Source organism: Aulonocara stuartgranti, assembly GCF_965226115.1.
Source record: "Aulonocara stuartgranti genome assembly, chromosome: 18".
NCBI classification, from domain to species: Eukaryota; Metazoa; Chordata; class Actinopteri; order Cichliformes; family Cichlidae; genus Aulonocara; species Aulonocara stuartgranti.
In genome coordinates, this window is record NC_138954.1 from 24037947 (window position 1) to 24051903 (window position 13957).

General features: G+C 39.7%; 2 protein-coding genes across 8 annotated transcripts in view; both read left to right on the forward strand.

Moving 5' to 3' along the window:
* The window catches only part of kcnn1a (potassium intermediate/small conductance calcium-activated channel, subfamily N, member 1a), a 67122-nt gene extending 62345 nt beyond the window's left edge, over window positions 1-4777 (forward strand). For all 7 annotated transcript variants that reach the window (XM_082512294.1, XM_082512298.1, XM_082512295.1 and 4 more), the window contains one exon: window positions 194-4777. In XM_082512294.1, coding sequence (XP_082368420.1) covers window positions 194-499 — 306 coding nt within the window. In that variant the 3' untranslated portion in view covers window positions 500-4777. The remainder of the gene's footprint in view (window positions 1-193) is intronic.
* Window positions 4778-8325: 3548 nt separating this feature from the next.
* Window positions 8326-13141, forward strand: LOC309694486 (MARVEL domain-containing protein 2-like). Its single transcript, XM_082514596.1, has 6 exons — window positions 8326-8494; window positions 9135-10295; window positions 11813-12000; window positions 12085-12256; window positions 12329-12379; window positions 12679-13141. Exons 2-6 carry the CDS (start codon window positions 9204-9206, stop codon window positions 12793-12795), a joined length of 1620 nt encoding a protein of 539 aa, XP_082370722.1. The 5' UTR covers window positions 8326-8494; window positions 9135-9203; the 3' UTR covers window positions 12796-13141.
* Window positions 13142-13957: the final 816 nt, after the last annotated feature.

Here is a 13957-nt window from a genome sequence, read left to right on the forward strand (position 1 = left end):
TACATTAAGGTTTTTTTTTCCTTAATCACTATATGTGTCCTACTGTATATCATCTCTTAATTTTAGTTGTTGCAACAAGTTGTGAAACAGCTTCTTAATGTTTCTATCTTGCCTCTTCCTCCCTTGTCCCTCCTGTCTCTGTCCTCCTGTTCCTTCTTGTCCCAAAACACATTTACTTTCTCTCCTTCATTAGACCCAGAATGTGATGTATGACCTGGTGTCGGAGCTGCAGGAACGCAGTGAGGAGCTGGATAAGCGCATCGGCACATTGGAGGACAAGCTGGACTCAGTGACAGGCAGCCTGCAGGCACTGCCCTGCCTCATCTCGCAAGCCATAACCCAGCAGCAGCAGGACTTCCTGGACGGCTTTGTTCACCGCTTTCGACCCGCTTCGCTAGCCTCTGAGCGTTCCGAACGCTCCGAGCGATCCTGGACTTCCACTGCCCGTAGGCGGCGCTCTCCCTCCACAGCACCACACACCTCCTCTGATAGCGGATAACCTTGACAAATCTTCTGTAATCACCTTTGAGCCCTACCTTTCCCAAACCAACGTGTCGCCTCATTCTGTCCCATCCAATTCTGTCTCATATCTGCTGGCAAGTCCATGTCTGGACTAATAATGAACCCACATCTTGGTCCGTGACCTGATCCTTGTCCTTTCCCTCCCACTCATTCCTTCCTCTCCACCTAATGAAAAAAAAAAAATCCAGAAAACCAGTTTCTCTGTGACTGAGCCTCTCAGCACAGGCCTGATTAGAGCTACTCGAAAAGAACAAAGAAAAGCAAGCAAAGACTTAAATCAAGAAAAAACAAATGCATCCAAAAAAGAAAAATAGAAAAAAAATTACAAACTGAGATAAAGTAGAGATATGGTTTATGTTTTAGCCATTGTATGGCTGTCCAAGTTAGCTTTTTTTGTAAAAGCCCTTGTATAGTTAAAAAGAAAAAGAAAAAGACTGAGTTCAGGGTTGCTGAGGTGAGAGCTGGCTATCACACCGGAGAGTCCTTAACAACAAGGGGGGAAGTTGGTCTGTGGAGCTGAGGGCCTTGGCTCACCTGCTGGCCCTCTGAGGCCATGGAAGACATCTGTCCACCCATCTGTCCGTCTACCTGTTTGTCCGGTGAGGAGAACAAGACAAACCATTGGACTTCCCTTTCAAATGACTAGTGTCATGGATTCTTTCCCATAGTTTAGGGTGAAAGCTTTAGGAGAGGCTACAAAAGCTCTGACTTCAGGTCAGTGATTGAAAATGCACTTAAAGGGGAGGAGAAACTGTTACACAAATAAATAGCAATGGGGATGCATATGGCGTTACTACTGGGTAGGAAAAATGATCACTATTGCCAACTTCAAGGTATCAGCTTCCTTGTTCTTACCAAGGAAAAAAATGAGAGCGACTATCTTTTTTAGTTACATATTGACATGTGATTTTTCAGTGCCTGAATGTATAAATAGTAGAGGGTTATTTAATTACTAATTTCAGAGCTTTTTTACGATGTTAACAGTCTAAATACAACATTGCATTCCTTTTTCAGATACATTCCTCTCCAAAACTTTAAAGAAAATGTCTAACATGCATAACATTGCCTCCATTACACCGCAACTCTAAATGTTTTGAAAACCTGTTTTTCTATTTCTAACACAGCGACAAATGGAGAAGTACAGCGAGAAACCCGTGGCGAGACAGATTGAGAGCATATTTGTGTGTTTCAGAGAACAAGTTCACTTTAAGCTCAATGCTGCACACTCATACACAACAAATATGAAATATGTAGTAGTCTACCTTTCTCACTACCACTAATTAGAACTTCCTGTGGTCTTCAGAAAATTGCATGGCTTGAGGTCTGCTGGGATACAGGCACAAACACATCACTGGTCAAACTGAGTAACTAACCCAGCTCTTTTGCATGGTTCTGTCCAGAAGTAGTTATGGATCACACCCAGATGGCTCTGGTTATTTATACGCTTGGTTTCATTAGATTACCTTTGGTTTGTTGGTTGCTTTTCTTTTGTATTATATTTTTTAATTTTGTTTTCCCCCAATTTTTTATTTTGCGAGGATACCTGTGTTTTTTTAGAGTTTCAGAACCTAGAGAATTGCAGCAAGTTGATCCTGTTTAAAATATGAAGAGAGATTTTAAAAAAAAAAATCAGTATTTCCAAAAAAAATCCTCAAAAATACAAAAAATGCTGAAGAAACTTTTCGGGTTACAAAACAGTGAACTGATCTCAAAGTAAATAAACCATAGTTTTACAGTTAAAAAAAAAGAAAAAACGATTAAACTTATATGCTGTCTTGTAGTCTAGTATGTTATCACTGCCCCTCATGTCTGTACTTTAAATATAAAATTAGCTTTAGATTGGCTTAACTGGTGGGAGACTGCAAGATTAATTTTTGAGTATGTTGTCATATACATGCGGAGGAATTTAAGTAATAAACACAAATTCACATTAACTACTTACATTCCTGAGTCCAGCCAGAATCAAAACAACCCGAGATATAAGCTAGCTCTAGCTCCTCTTAAGCTATCGCTACCATATTGTGTCACTATTTCCATTATGTAGATTATACTGGATGCACTGGGGGCTTTTTTGTGAGGGGTTTTTTTTCTCAGAGAGCTGCAGTGACTCATGGTTTGTAATGCTAGCACTGACTGGGAAAGTTTAGAAAAAGATGCATCAGGAGTCCTCTGTTATATTGAGCACAACACAAACTTTGACTAGTGAAAAACAGACTTAAAATGTACTTATCAAAGAAACTGAACAGCCAGTTTCTTAAAATATCTTTTAGTATGACAAGAGCAAGACAAAATACTCAGATAGACCCTTAATTATAGTTCAAGCTTTATTACAAATAAAGTCTAATTAAGTCAAAATTATTCTGAACAGTTGTTATAAACTGGGAAATTGGCTATAGGTACCAAATCCATTGTAAAGATTTTGCTTCTACTGTAAAATTGGGCATGTCTGTCAGAGCTTCTGAGTTTTGTCACTTTCAGTCTGTGGCTTCAATTGACTCATCAGGAGCATAAGCTAACTGGTTTCTAATACTAGCTTTATATTTACTGTACAGACCTGTAGCCTAAGTGGACAGCTCTCAGTAGTAAAGTATAACATTGAACTGTTCTTTGAGGCCTTTGCTTTGGTTATCTGAGTGGTACAGTGATGGATAAGAAGTGAGGGGGAAACATCTATGAAAGCATGCACTGGCATATTCTAGTGCTGTGATGACTTGCAAAGTTTAATTTGAAGACAAATATTTAGGATTTTCCCAGAGCACATTAGAACAGAACAGGAGGTCATCAGGTTAGCAGGCTAGGATGATTTAAACAGTAGATTGAGTCCCAAAAGAACGCTAGTGCTAAATCTCATATTTGTGGTCCCTTAAGCAAATGGACAGGTGTAGGATCATTATAATTTCCATGGTCTTAATTATTTCCAAGCTGCTTTAGGCTTAACTGAGTCTAGGTCCAACCCTGTGAGAGAACAAACAGGTTCGCTATCTCACAGGCTCTGGATTGACCAGAGAGCACTTCTTTTAAGAATGTATTCAGTTTGCTACAAGTGCAACTTAATCGAGCATGAATATTAGCTTTTTCCCTTTCAACTTGAGTTGATGAAGCATGACTCTTTACTGCCCCCACCTTTAGCCTTTCCTATCTCAGAGTGCTACACTTCTCCCTAATAGTAGCCTATAAAGAGATCTATCATGCTTTTGCAGTCTCTGTTTCAATCAGTATCATCCAATTAGTCAGGATGGCTAAGCCTATCTGCTTGATTACAGCCTTACCTGCCTGTTTCTATCTAAGGTTTCCACCTTGTCATTACATCTGGTACGCCCTCACGTTTTTCATCTGTCATTATTAAGAATATCAGTCCCTCATACAAAAGTAGGCTTGACAGATGGCCTGCAGAAAAGACATTGAAGTGGTTCCAAAAAAAAAGAAAACCCCAAACAAAAAAAACTGCAAGGGAGGAAGAAGCAATGGAAACCCAGGTCATGTCCCATTTTGTACTTGGTGTGTAGTTACAACAGAAAGGATCACAGATGCTGGAGTCTCTTCCCCAGAGAGACATAACAATGCTGGTGTTAAGGACTTCATCGGGTGGCACGAAAAAAAGCAAAGACTTTGCTCATTCACTGACAGGAAGGTTATGAACAGCAAGATTGGGTGTCCTGTTAATATGACCTCATTGTAGATGTCACCATTTAAACAGGACAAAGCTGAAAAGGTAAAGGTAGGTGGCTGCCAGCATGTCATAGGTATGTAGAAAAAAAAAATGCCTAGAAATTACACGAGGGGATTGAAATTCTGGCAGTTACAAAAGAAACCCCCAAAAGACCTTTTATTGTTTTACATTTGCAGATAGGAAATTTAATCCAGGATCTGCTGTTCCTTACTCTGTTGTAATTGGTTTTCTTTGTATCCCATCACAAAGACCAGCCTAAACACCATTCTAATATTTACTGAACTGATCCTTTTCTAGAAGATGAAACACATACACAGTATTTCATAGTGAAGTGAGGGACATTCATGATGTTGCTCTGATAATGGTAGATAAGACAAAATGATTAACACATCCCGGACTTTTATTATAAGTAGGCTTTCGTCATAGAGCAGGCATCAGAACACACTTCTGCTGAGTACAGAGTGAACCCCCCACTCCCCAAAAAACTGAAAAAATGTAACCAAATCATTGTTCTGTGTACACTGCCACATGATGCATAATGTACGTAGTAGCACTGGAATAAATCAACTTTTAATGGATGGCAAATGGGTTTAACATGTTCTCTGTATACTGTTCATTGTTCCTTCATTTTGCAGGTGAACCTTTGTCCTAACAAGGAGAGACACCAAGGTCAACATTAAAGACTATCTTCATCTATGACCGTTATTCTTTCTTTTTCTTCCGCTGGGATTTGAAAATTCCGTTTTGAATAATCTTCCTAATGCTTTACTTCCCGTTTCATTTGCGTACTCCAATCTGAAACTTTCCCATGCCAAGAGGGAAGGAAAATGGCAGAAGCCCAAAGTCAAATGTGACACTTGAAAGGTGGGTTGGCAAATGTGTTGACAGACGCAAACATCACACGTTTCGTCCTGTGAAACTGAGGCATGGGCCGTCCTAAAACATGATTACAGGAGGAAGTATTGATATAAACAGCACTCCAGAGGACACGCAGCTGCTGGGGCGCTGTTCCAAGGTGAACTGTGAGCTGTGCACAACACACACACTCGTACACAGCCATTAATGTTCAAATAACAAGCTACTATTCATGTCCACATGCACAAACAAGGCTCTGGCTGGTTAATTACAGTAAAATCTGCAGGGACTTGGCAGCAGACCGATATCCCGCAAAAGTGGCAGAGTCAGTCACCCTGTTGTTGTTGCTACACAACCCCAAAGACATGCAACCGTGGAAACACAGGGAACAGCTCCTCAACAATCCAATTAGTACAAAGTAATTAAAATATTGTTTTTATCCTCTAAAGTGATAACAATCATATGTGACATTGAATGCGCTCTCATAGAACTAAATCTCGCTTTACGGTGGAAACCCAAGTAGGAAAGAGAGGCAGAAATTGTGAAAGGTGCACACAAATTATGCCGCATGGCCATCCTTTCCTTCTCTAACAATCTGTCTTAATAAACACATTTAATTCACTCAGCTTATCCTTGTGCTGAAGTGTGAAAAGCAAGAATAGTGGCATTAAATTACCAGCAATCTCCCCTAGAGGGTACTGAAGCTCAGCCAAACAGTGAGGAAATAGGAGATGTTGCATGTTGCAGAGGACTGAAGATCACCCTTGGAGTTTGGAATTACAGGGGGAAGAAGAATCAGCATATAGGATCCTGAAGAGCACAGTTTGAAAAGATCCTATGGGGAAAACTTGCAGAAGACATGGGGAAGTGTTTTTATTAAGTTATTAAATTTATTACAAGGCTGACTTTTCTCAGGAACGAGCAGCTAGGAGCTGCATTATGCTTAATGCCCTGCATATAGCTTTCAACTAATGTGGTTTGGCATACACTCGGGGAAATCAGAGAGAGTATTGATTTTGGTTTTGGTGTAGTGGTGGAGAGTGGATGTGAAGGGCCTTTTCATTCCACCAAATGTTTTTTTGAGTGTCACTTATTTCAGCATCCATCATTTCTCTTTCTGTCTTTTAGCTCTATCTGTATCTCCTCATCTGCTGAGATCCGAACAGAATGAACGGCTGCAAATGAGGCTGCTTGCTGGAAGCTGCCATTGCTTCTCTGCTTCATTTAGCAGTGAAAGAAGGCGGCAGCTCTTTTCAAAACTCTCAAACCATATGCTAGGACTTCAACTGTGAAAGTGTACATGCACTATATATTGCGTATGTGTATGTTCACACTCACACATGCTTGGCTAGCTGGATGTTTTCCACTTGAAAGGATCATTTCAGCCAAGGCTAAAAACTCAGATTGGTACACATACAGTATTGTTCTTGTTTCTGTGTAGGCCTAGTTTCCCTATCAACTTAACACAGAGTCAGCTAACATGATTCATTGATGCCTCATCTGTAAATTTTTGCTCATGTACATAAGTGGCTCTCAAATTGGGGGGGCTAGCTCCATCAGTGGGTAAATACAGTTATATATATATATATATATATATATATATATATATATATATATATATATATATATATATATATATATATATATATATATGATGGGGTACTGGCCCACAACCGAGATGGGCACAATAAATGTTGTTTATGAAACCATGATGATCGACACTGTTATTTCCAATCTAAGCTGACACACTGACACTACATCACACCTCACAAGGACTCACTCTTCACTATATTTCCTTTATTTACATCAGTAAATAATCAGCAAAGCCAGTGGTAATGGTGTGGCCGGTAATGACAGGTTATTCATATCAAACAGCTGACTCATTAAACCTTTGCTACCTGCTCTCTTGACAGCAAAGACCAAGCAGGTATTTAGGTTGTCATAGAATTAAGCACTTAGTTTAAAAAAAAATCATAAAGTGGAAGTTGAAAAATATTCAATTTTGTACCATTTGATGATGGTGATGCCATTATGCTTATATTTAGATCAGTAAAATTCTGCCTGAGTGTGAGGCATGTACCTTTTTCAGTTTCCAAACCGAGAGGCACTGTACTAAGCTAGCAGTATTACCTCATATAATAATATATTTAAACATGCTTTTGCATTGTCCTCCATATTATATGCAGTTGAGTAGGTGCCTGTGTTGCAGCAGTGGACAACTATGGTAATCCCAAATGAGGTTTAGCCCAACGCCCAGGGCTACCGGAGGTCCACCAACTCCCTATGCACTTGATAGAGTTGTTCAAATTATAAGATCATTGTACTGTATAGGATATGAGTACTGCTTTGTGTGTGCGTGCGTGTTTTCTGTAGGTGGGGAGGGGTGGTGGACTACAGATGTCCTTGCCCCGAGCTTTCTCTACATGAAAATCTGTTTTGGAACAATCGCTGGCACCGAGTGATGCCACGCTATACAGCAGGAATGATTCCTGGAATCAGCTGTGGAGGGTTAAATGATACATAAAAAGACATGTATCACAATGTCATCGCTTATGGGAAGTGTTCCAGTAACACTTTAGAGACGTCATCATCAAAGCCTGCAGTTTCATCTACAACTAAATGTATTTTATGAATTTAGCTCAGAGGACATGACTAATCTTAAAACGCAGATTGTAGCCATTATTCACAGGGCCACGTCTGAATACACTCAGTGCAACACTGAAAAGGTAACTGGGAAAGATAGCCACATTAAATGGGATAAAGAGACAAACCAAACTCAGAGCAGGAGAAGCATGGGAGCCTGCTGCCCTCTAGTGCCAAATACCCAGCTCCCAGTCTAACACAAAGTCACAGCTGAGATGAGAATGAATAATTCATAAATGATGGGATGATAAAGCAGTATTATACCAATGCAAGATACGAGATGTAATTGATAATATGGGTCGCTTATCAAACACTTTCTCAACTCTAAAAAGAAAAGTGAAATCTCATGGACAAACTCCTGTTGCTGATAGTCTTAAGTGATATGCGTAATGCTTTAAGAACTGCTGACGAGATGAACTTTTGTGTGTACCCAGGAGTCCCTGATCCAGTATTAATTACTAGATTGTGTACTTTTTTCCCCACTCTTTTAACCTATTTTTATCAGCAAAGCGCCAACATCATGCACTCCATGAATGTCAACAGTTTCAGCCACTCTCTCTCCCACAGATTAACCTAGCAGTGCCAGTCAGCACCAGCGCAGGGGCGGTTCAGGTTTAATGTTTAAGCTTTTAGTACCACCTCTTTTGTCCACACACATTAGCCAATCTCCCTGTGTGTGCTAAACCAGGAGTGAGTCACCCGAGAGATTGACGAGAGTGAACTGTGTGGGCCTGCTGGACAGTTGCGGCTCAAAAATCCTATGAGATAGTGCCATCTCTACGTTACCAGAGAGTTGGGGTCAAGGTAAGCTGTTGGATTTGACATTTGAAAAACAAATGTAGAATCAGGTGTCCCGTTTTTTAAAATTCAGCGATAGTATCACGACAGTAGTGAAGTACACGGAGCCGCGGCATTGTGTGAGTCACAACTCACACAAGTCCTCTGTAATTAGCAAAGCCCAAGCAGTACTGGAGTCATGTTGGGGTCTTTTTTGGAGTTGCTGTATTCCAGCAGTTTGTGGTGTATGTGTCATGCTGTTTGACATGGTGTGACTAATGGCTTTCCACTAACACAACTGTCTTTTAGAAATCTTGAATCGAGGCTTTCCTTCATTTTCCATTCAATATAGAGATATTGTGTCACCATATATTTGCAACTGGTTGAGGAGGTCTATGCACAAGATACCTCACTGTATAAGAATCTGACATTTGTGTTTATCGGGAAGGTTTTTATTTTTAACTATATCCTGTAAATTTTAATTCAGTAGTAGAAACCCACAAATGATTATATATCTATCTATAGATAGATATATACATACACATATATGTGTATAGATATATGTGTATGTATACACATATATAGCTTCATTTTTACCCTAATAAACTGATATACAGATGTTTGAATGTTATTTGTAGAATGCTACTATTCTTTCTCTTTCCCACAGCTTCTCTTTGTCTTGCCGTGGTAAAGATTCTGCGATTTTTCCAATGAATTCCCAAAATCAGCCCACAGCATGAAATCATTCAAGAAACAAGACCAGGAGGGTGTGGTTGGGTCCTCCACCATTAAAGATCCACCAGTTGCTGTATGGGTTACTCACACACCGGATAATATCACCGATGATGGTGAGGATGATGCGACCTCCACAGGTCGCACATCCAGTTCTCCACCTTATGCTGAGCAAGAGAAGGAAAAAAAAGGAAGCCTGAAAGACAGATTGAAATCCCTCATCCCTCAGTCATGGGGCAAAAAATGGACAAAAGAAAGCGACTCTGAAGCCAGCACAACTGGTATCCAGATCCTACCCAATGGGACCAGAGTGAGCCCCCCTGTAAGTCCCTTGGTGGAGCGTCGGAACTGGAATGAATCTCTGGGAAGCTCCAGTCACAGCTCACATAAGCCTTTGATAAGAGAGAGTCCCACTGACGGTCTCTTTGGTCACGTCCCAGTAGAGGAGTCACTACTGTCCAGCATCCACCCTGCAGAGTATTACGCTGAGAAGGTGGAGGTCTACAAGCAGAAGTACTCTTATTTGAAATCATGGCCGGGATTGCTCAGGCTTCTAGCTGGACTTCAGCTCCTATTTGGAGGAATGGTTTTTGCGTGTGTCATTGCTTACATTCAGAAAGACAGTGAATGGTCCAACAGCTACGGACTCTATAATGGTGTATACAACAATGGGATGGGCCTGTCTGGGTACAGCTACAGAGGTCCTATGACTCCTTTCATTCTAGCTGTAGCTGGAATCTCATGGATCCTTACTCTGTGTCTCCTGGTGGTGGGAATGACAATGTACTATCGCACTATACTTCTCGACTCCTCGTGGTGGCCCCTGACAGAGGCCTTCATCAACGTGGCTCTTTTCCTGTTCTACATGGCAGCAGGGATAGTTTACTTGAACGACTTGAATCGCGGGGGGCTATGCTACACAACAATAGGTATTAACCCCATCGTCGCAAATCTGTGTCGGGTTGATGGTGGCCAGATGGCAGGAACAGCTTTCATCTTCATCAACATGGCCCTGTATCTAGGAAGCTTCCTGGTATGTCTGAAGATGTGGAGGCATGAAGCTGCACGTAGAGAGAGGCAGTATTTTGAGAACCAGGTACAGATTTTTACTCCTCTGTAAACAAATATGAAATACAAGGTCAGGTCTTCTAAATCTGAAGACTGACTGAAATACATTTCAAAGCTGCATATATGAAGGTATCCTCATGAATACAGTACAGTTAAATTCTCTGTGAAAGGCTAATATAGTGGAAACCCACCTTTAAATTGCTCATCATTACAGTTTTTTCTGTTAAAGTTGGTTAATATTTAGCTCATTTCTTGTGTGGCAGTATTTTAGAATTTTAAAGAACAGAGTTGCACCTGCAAATGTAGCTATCACCTGCATCTTTGGCACAAGGGCAACTACTGTCACAGTCTGGCAGAGGCAGACGGTGTGGACTGACAAAAAGGACCCAAAACTTGAATATTAACAAAAAGCAAGTCGTTTAATATGGCTGATTTAAAAATAAAAATAAAAGTACAAAAACAAAAGGCAGAGGCACACAGGAAAAAAAAACTAGAACTAAACTGGGAAAATTAACTGCTGAACAAAAAACAAAGACCAAAACCTTGAACATGGAAAAATCCTGGAAACATGATGTGGAACAACAGACGACCTGACAATAAATGAACAGAACACACAAACTAAACAGACACAAGGGTGATTAGGGGAAGTGGAAACACATGGGGAAACAGCTGACACTAATCTGACATAACCAGGAAGCAAAGCTGACTATACTGACATAGACCTTCAAAATAAAACAGGAAACATGAGACGCAGACATGACAATACAAACTTGACAACAAAAGACACGCAGCATGAAACACATGAAGTTAGAGGGAAACTTAAATACAAGGGTACAAAACACAAAGGGAATCTAATAAACAAATGAACTTCGCCAACCTAATGAACTTTAAACATACACTATAAACATTAAAATAAACTAAAACTCAAAACGCTGGGTCAAAAGACCCAGGATCGTGACAGCTACTTTGTTCCAGTAACAATACTGATAATGATAAAATAACATCAGCACTGCTCCCATGACCGTATCATTTCCCCACTGGCAAATAAACAGGTCTAAGAGGGCTGCCTGCTCTGTGACGTTGCAGGTTTGATAGAGCTAAATAGAAATATCAGATACACAGATGATTGGAGGTTTAGCAAAATATATCCCATGAGTAACCCACAGCAAATATTTGAAGCATAAAACAAGAATGAAGCAAATTAGTTTTCAATGTATGGCCTTTCCAGCTGTTGACAACAACATCTGGGCCACTGTAGGCTAACAAAACAACCATATTACTGTGAGTGCAGATCGCCACATAACCTGTGCAGTAAACATGTCTCTATAGTTTTCTGTAATGGTGTGTTGGGATAATATGTATAGTAATGTAAAATAAGAAAGGATGAGAAGCCAGATGTGAACATAATAGTTCCATTAAAGAAATGCAGCTGTATTTTTCAAAATAAAAGCCTTCATGTAATGATGGCACATGCCAGTATAGTGTTGTGAACATCTTGTTCATTTGTTTTGTATTTGCCAAATGATGTTTTTCTTTTACCTTCAGCCTCAGGAGGAGTTTCAACAGTCCATCCCACTCAAACCGGTAACAACAAAACGCATATCATTCAGGGATGATGAAGCTGACAAAGCGCTGAGTAAAGATTATAACAATCGGGATAATCTTCTACATGACGTCCAAAAGAATCCAGTCAATCTGAACCCCAAAGTGCACATCATTGCAGACTACATCATGTAAGTTAACATTTATAAGTTGAATCACACCATTAGTTCGAAACATACAGAGAATCAGTTTTACTGTGTGTCTCCTTTCTGTAGCAAGTATCCAGAGATCAGCTGTGTGGAGGAAAGGGAAAAGTACAAAGCAGTTTTCAATGATCAGTATCAGGAATACAAAGACCTTCACAGAGACATCAGTGCTACTCTGAGTAAGTTCAGAGAGCTGGATCTCATGATGGAGCGACTCCCCCGAGAGACAAGTAGCAAAGAGGTGAGATTCATACCGACCTCCCATCGGTTTTCCTTTTTTATATGGGAATTAATTACTTTGTTATTCATATAGGACCAACGCAGGATTCAAAGTATTGTAAAGAAGTATCACCAGAAAAGGAATGTAAGTGACAATTTTTTTTAACCTTTTTTTCTGTTTTTTTAATGACAGTATAAACCGCGATTTCTACAGCTGCTCACTCTGAAATCAATCGTAGCAATTTTCAAATTTAACCATAGAGGTATTAGAGTTCTGTGTTCTGCCCAGGTAATAGTAGCTTTTATTCGGTAATTGTCTACTGATGCAAATAATTCTGAAAAATCATGTTTAACACAGATCAATTACAGAATGAATCAGTAAGAAAGGTTGGAAATAGAGCTTTCAGGCATTAATCAGCAGACTGTTGTGTGCATGTTTCGCAGGACCCTACTTTCCTAGAGAAAAAGGAACGCTGTGACTACTTGAAAGCCAAATTGAGCCACATTAAAAACAGAATCCGTGATTATGACCAGGAGACCATGGCAGATGGTCAGACATGAAGAAGATCAGAAACAAGTGTCCACAGCAACTGATGAACTGATGAAATAAAAACGCTTTTTAAAATGTCTGCTTCTTTGTGTGACAGACAACATTCTTCCTTCTGGAAAAGTCTGATTGTTGCGCATCATTGTATTTTCATGTACAATTAGATCAATGTTTACACAAATTCTGGTTTGTGACATGATTATATTCCTTGGGCTACAACATTATAAGAGATGCTTCTTCTGTAGAGCTTTGACTTGACGGTTTTGTGTTTCTAAATACTTTCTTGTCATTTCTGTGAAGGCCGAGCAACGTTCACATGCTTGATGTAGAAATAAAATAAAGTTAAAGGATTGTTATATATCTTTCTGTAATATTTTTTTACAACTATATTAATTTTATGCTGTTATTTCTTTACTTTTCACTTTTCTTCTTTGGGCATCACAGCGAAAGCAAGTTCTCAGTTAAAAAACTGCAGGTGCCAAATTAACAGAACTTGGAAACTGGCAATAATTTTTAATCTAATGATTTTAATATATTTTGGAGATTTCATAGTTTCTCTGATTTAAAATGTTAAATAGGAAAATGCAGCATAATTTCTCCAAATTGTATTGTAAAGTAACTCGGCTCAGAAATATTATTCTTGTTCTCAGTAGACTCTGCCACAGGCACTCATAGAATACACAATGTAGAGATATTATCTATGAAATCCGCCGCTGTGGTATTTCTATTAAGACAACAACAACAACAAGAACAACAAACCAAACAACAAATAAAACCACCTGTTGATCCTTTCTCTTGTCATATACACCCATTAGAACAGATTTATAGTCACTGGCCATGTTATTAGTTACACAAGTTATTAGTTGTACCAGACTCAACTACTTTGGACTTAAGGCCTGCCTTAATAGTTAATTAGCATAGATTCAACAAGGTGCTTGAAACATTCCTCTGACATTTTGGTCCATATTGACATCACCATCACATATTTGCTGCAGATTTGGAAGCTGCACATCTGTGATGTTACTCTACACATCCCAAAGCTGCTCTGCTGGATTGAGATCTGGTGACTGTAGAGGCCATTTGAGTATAGCCAACTTAATGCTATGTTCAAGAAATCGGTTTGAGATGATTTGAGTTTTGTGTTATGCTGCTGGAAGCAGCCATCAGAAGATGGGT

Excerpts from the sequence above, each read along its gene's own strand:
- LOC309694486 (XM_082514596.1), top strand. The coding sequence starts at position 9,204 with ATGAAATCATTCAAGAAACAAGACCAGGAGGGTGTGGTTGGGTCCTCC. Across the intron at positions 12,001-12,084 it reads ATCATTGCAGACTACATCAT|CAAGTATCCAGAGATCAGCT; the intron begins GTAAGTTAACAT and ends TCCTTTCTGTAG. Across the intron at positions 12,257-12,328 it reads GAGAGACAAGTAGCAAAGAG|GACCAACGCAGGATTCAAAG; the intron begins GTGAGATTCATA and ends TTATTCATATAG.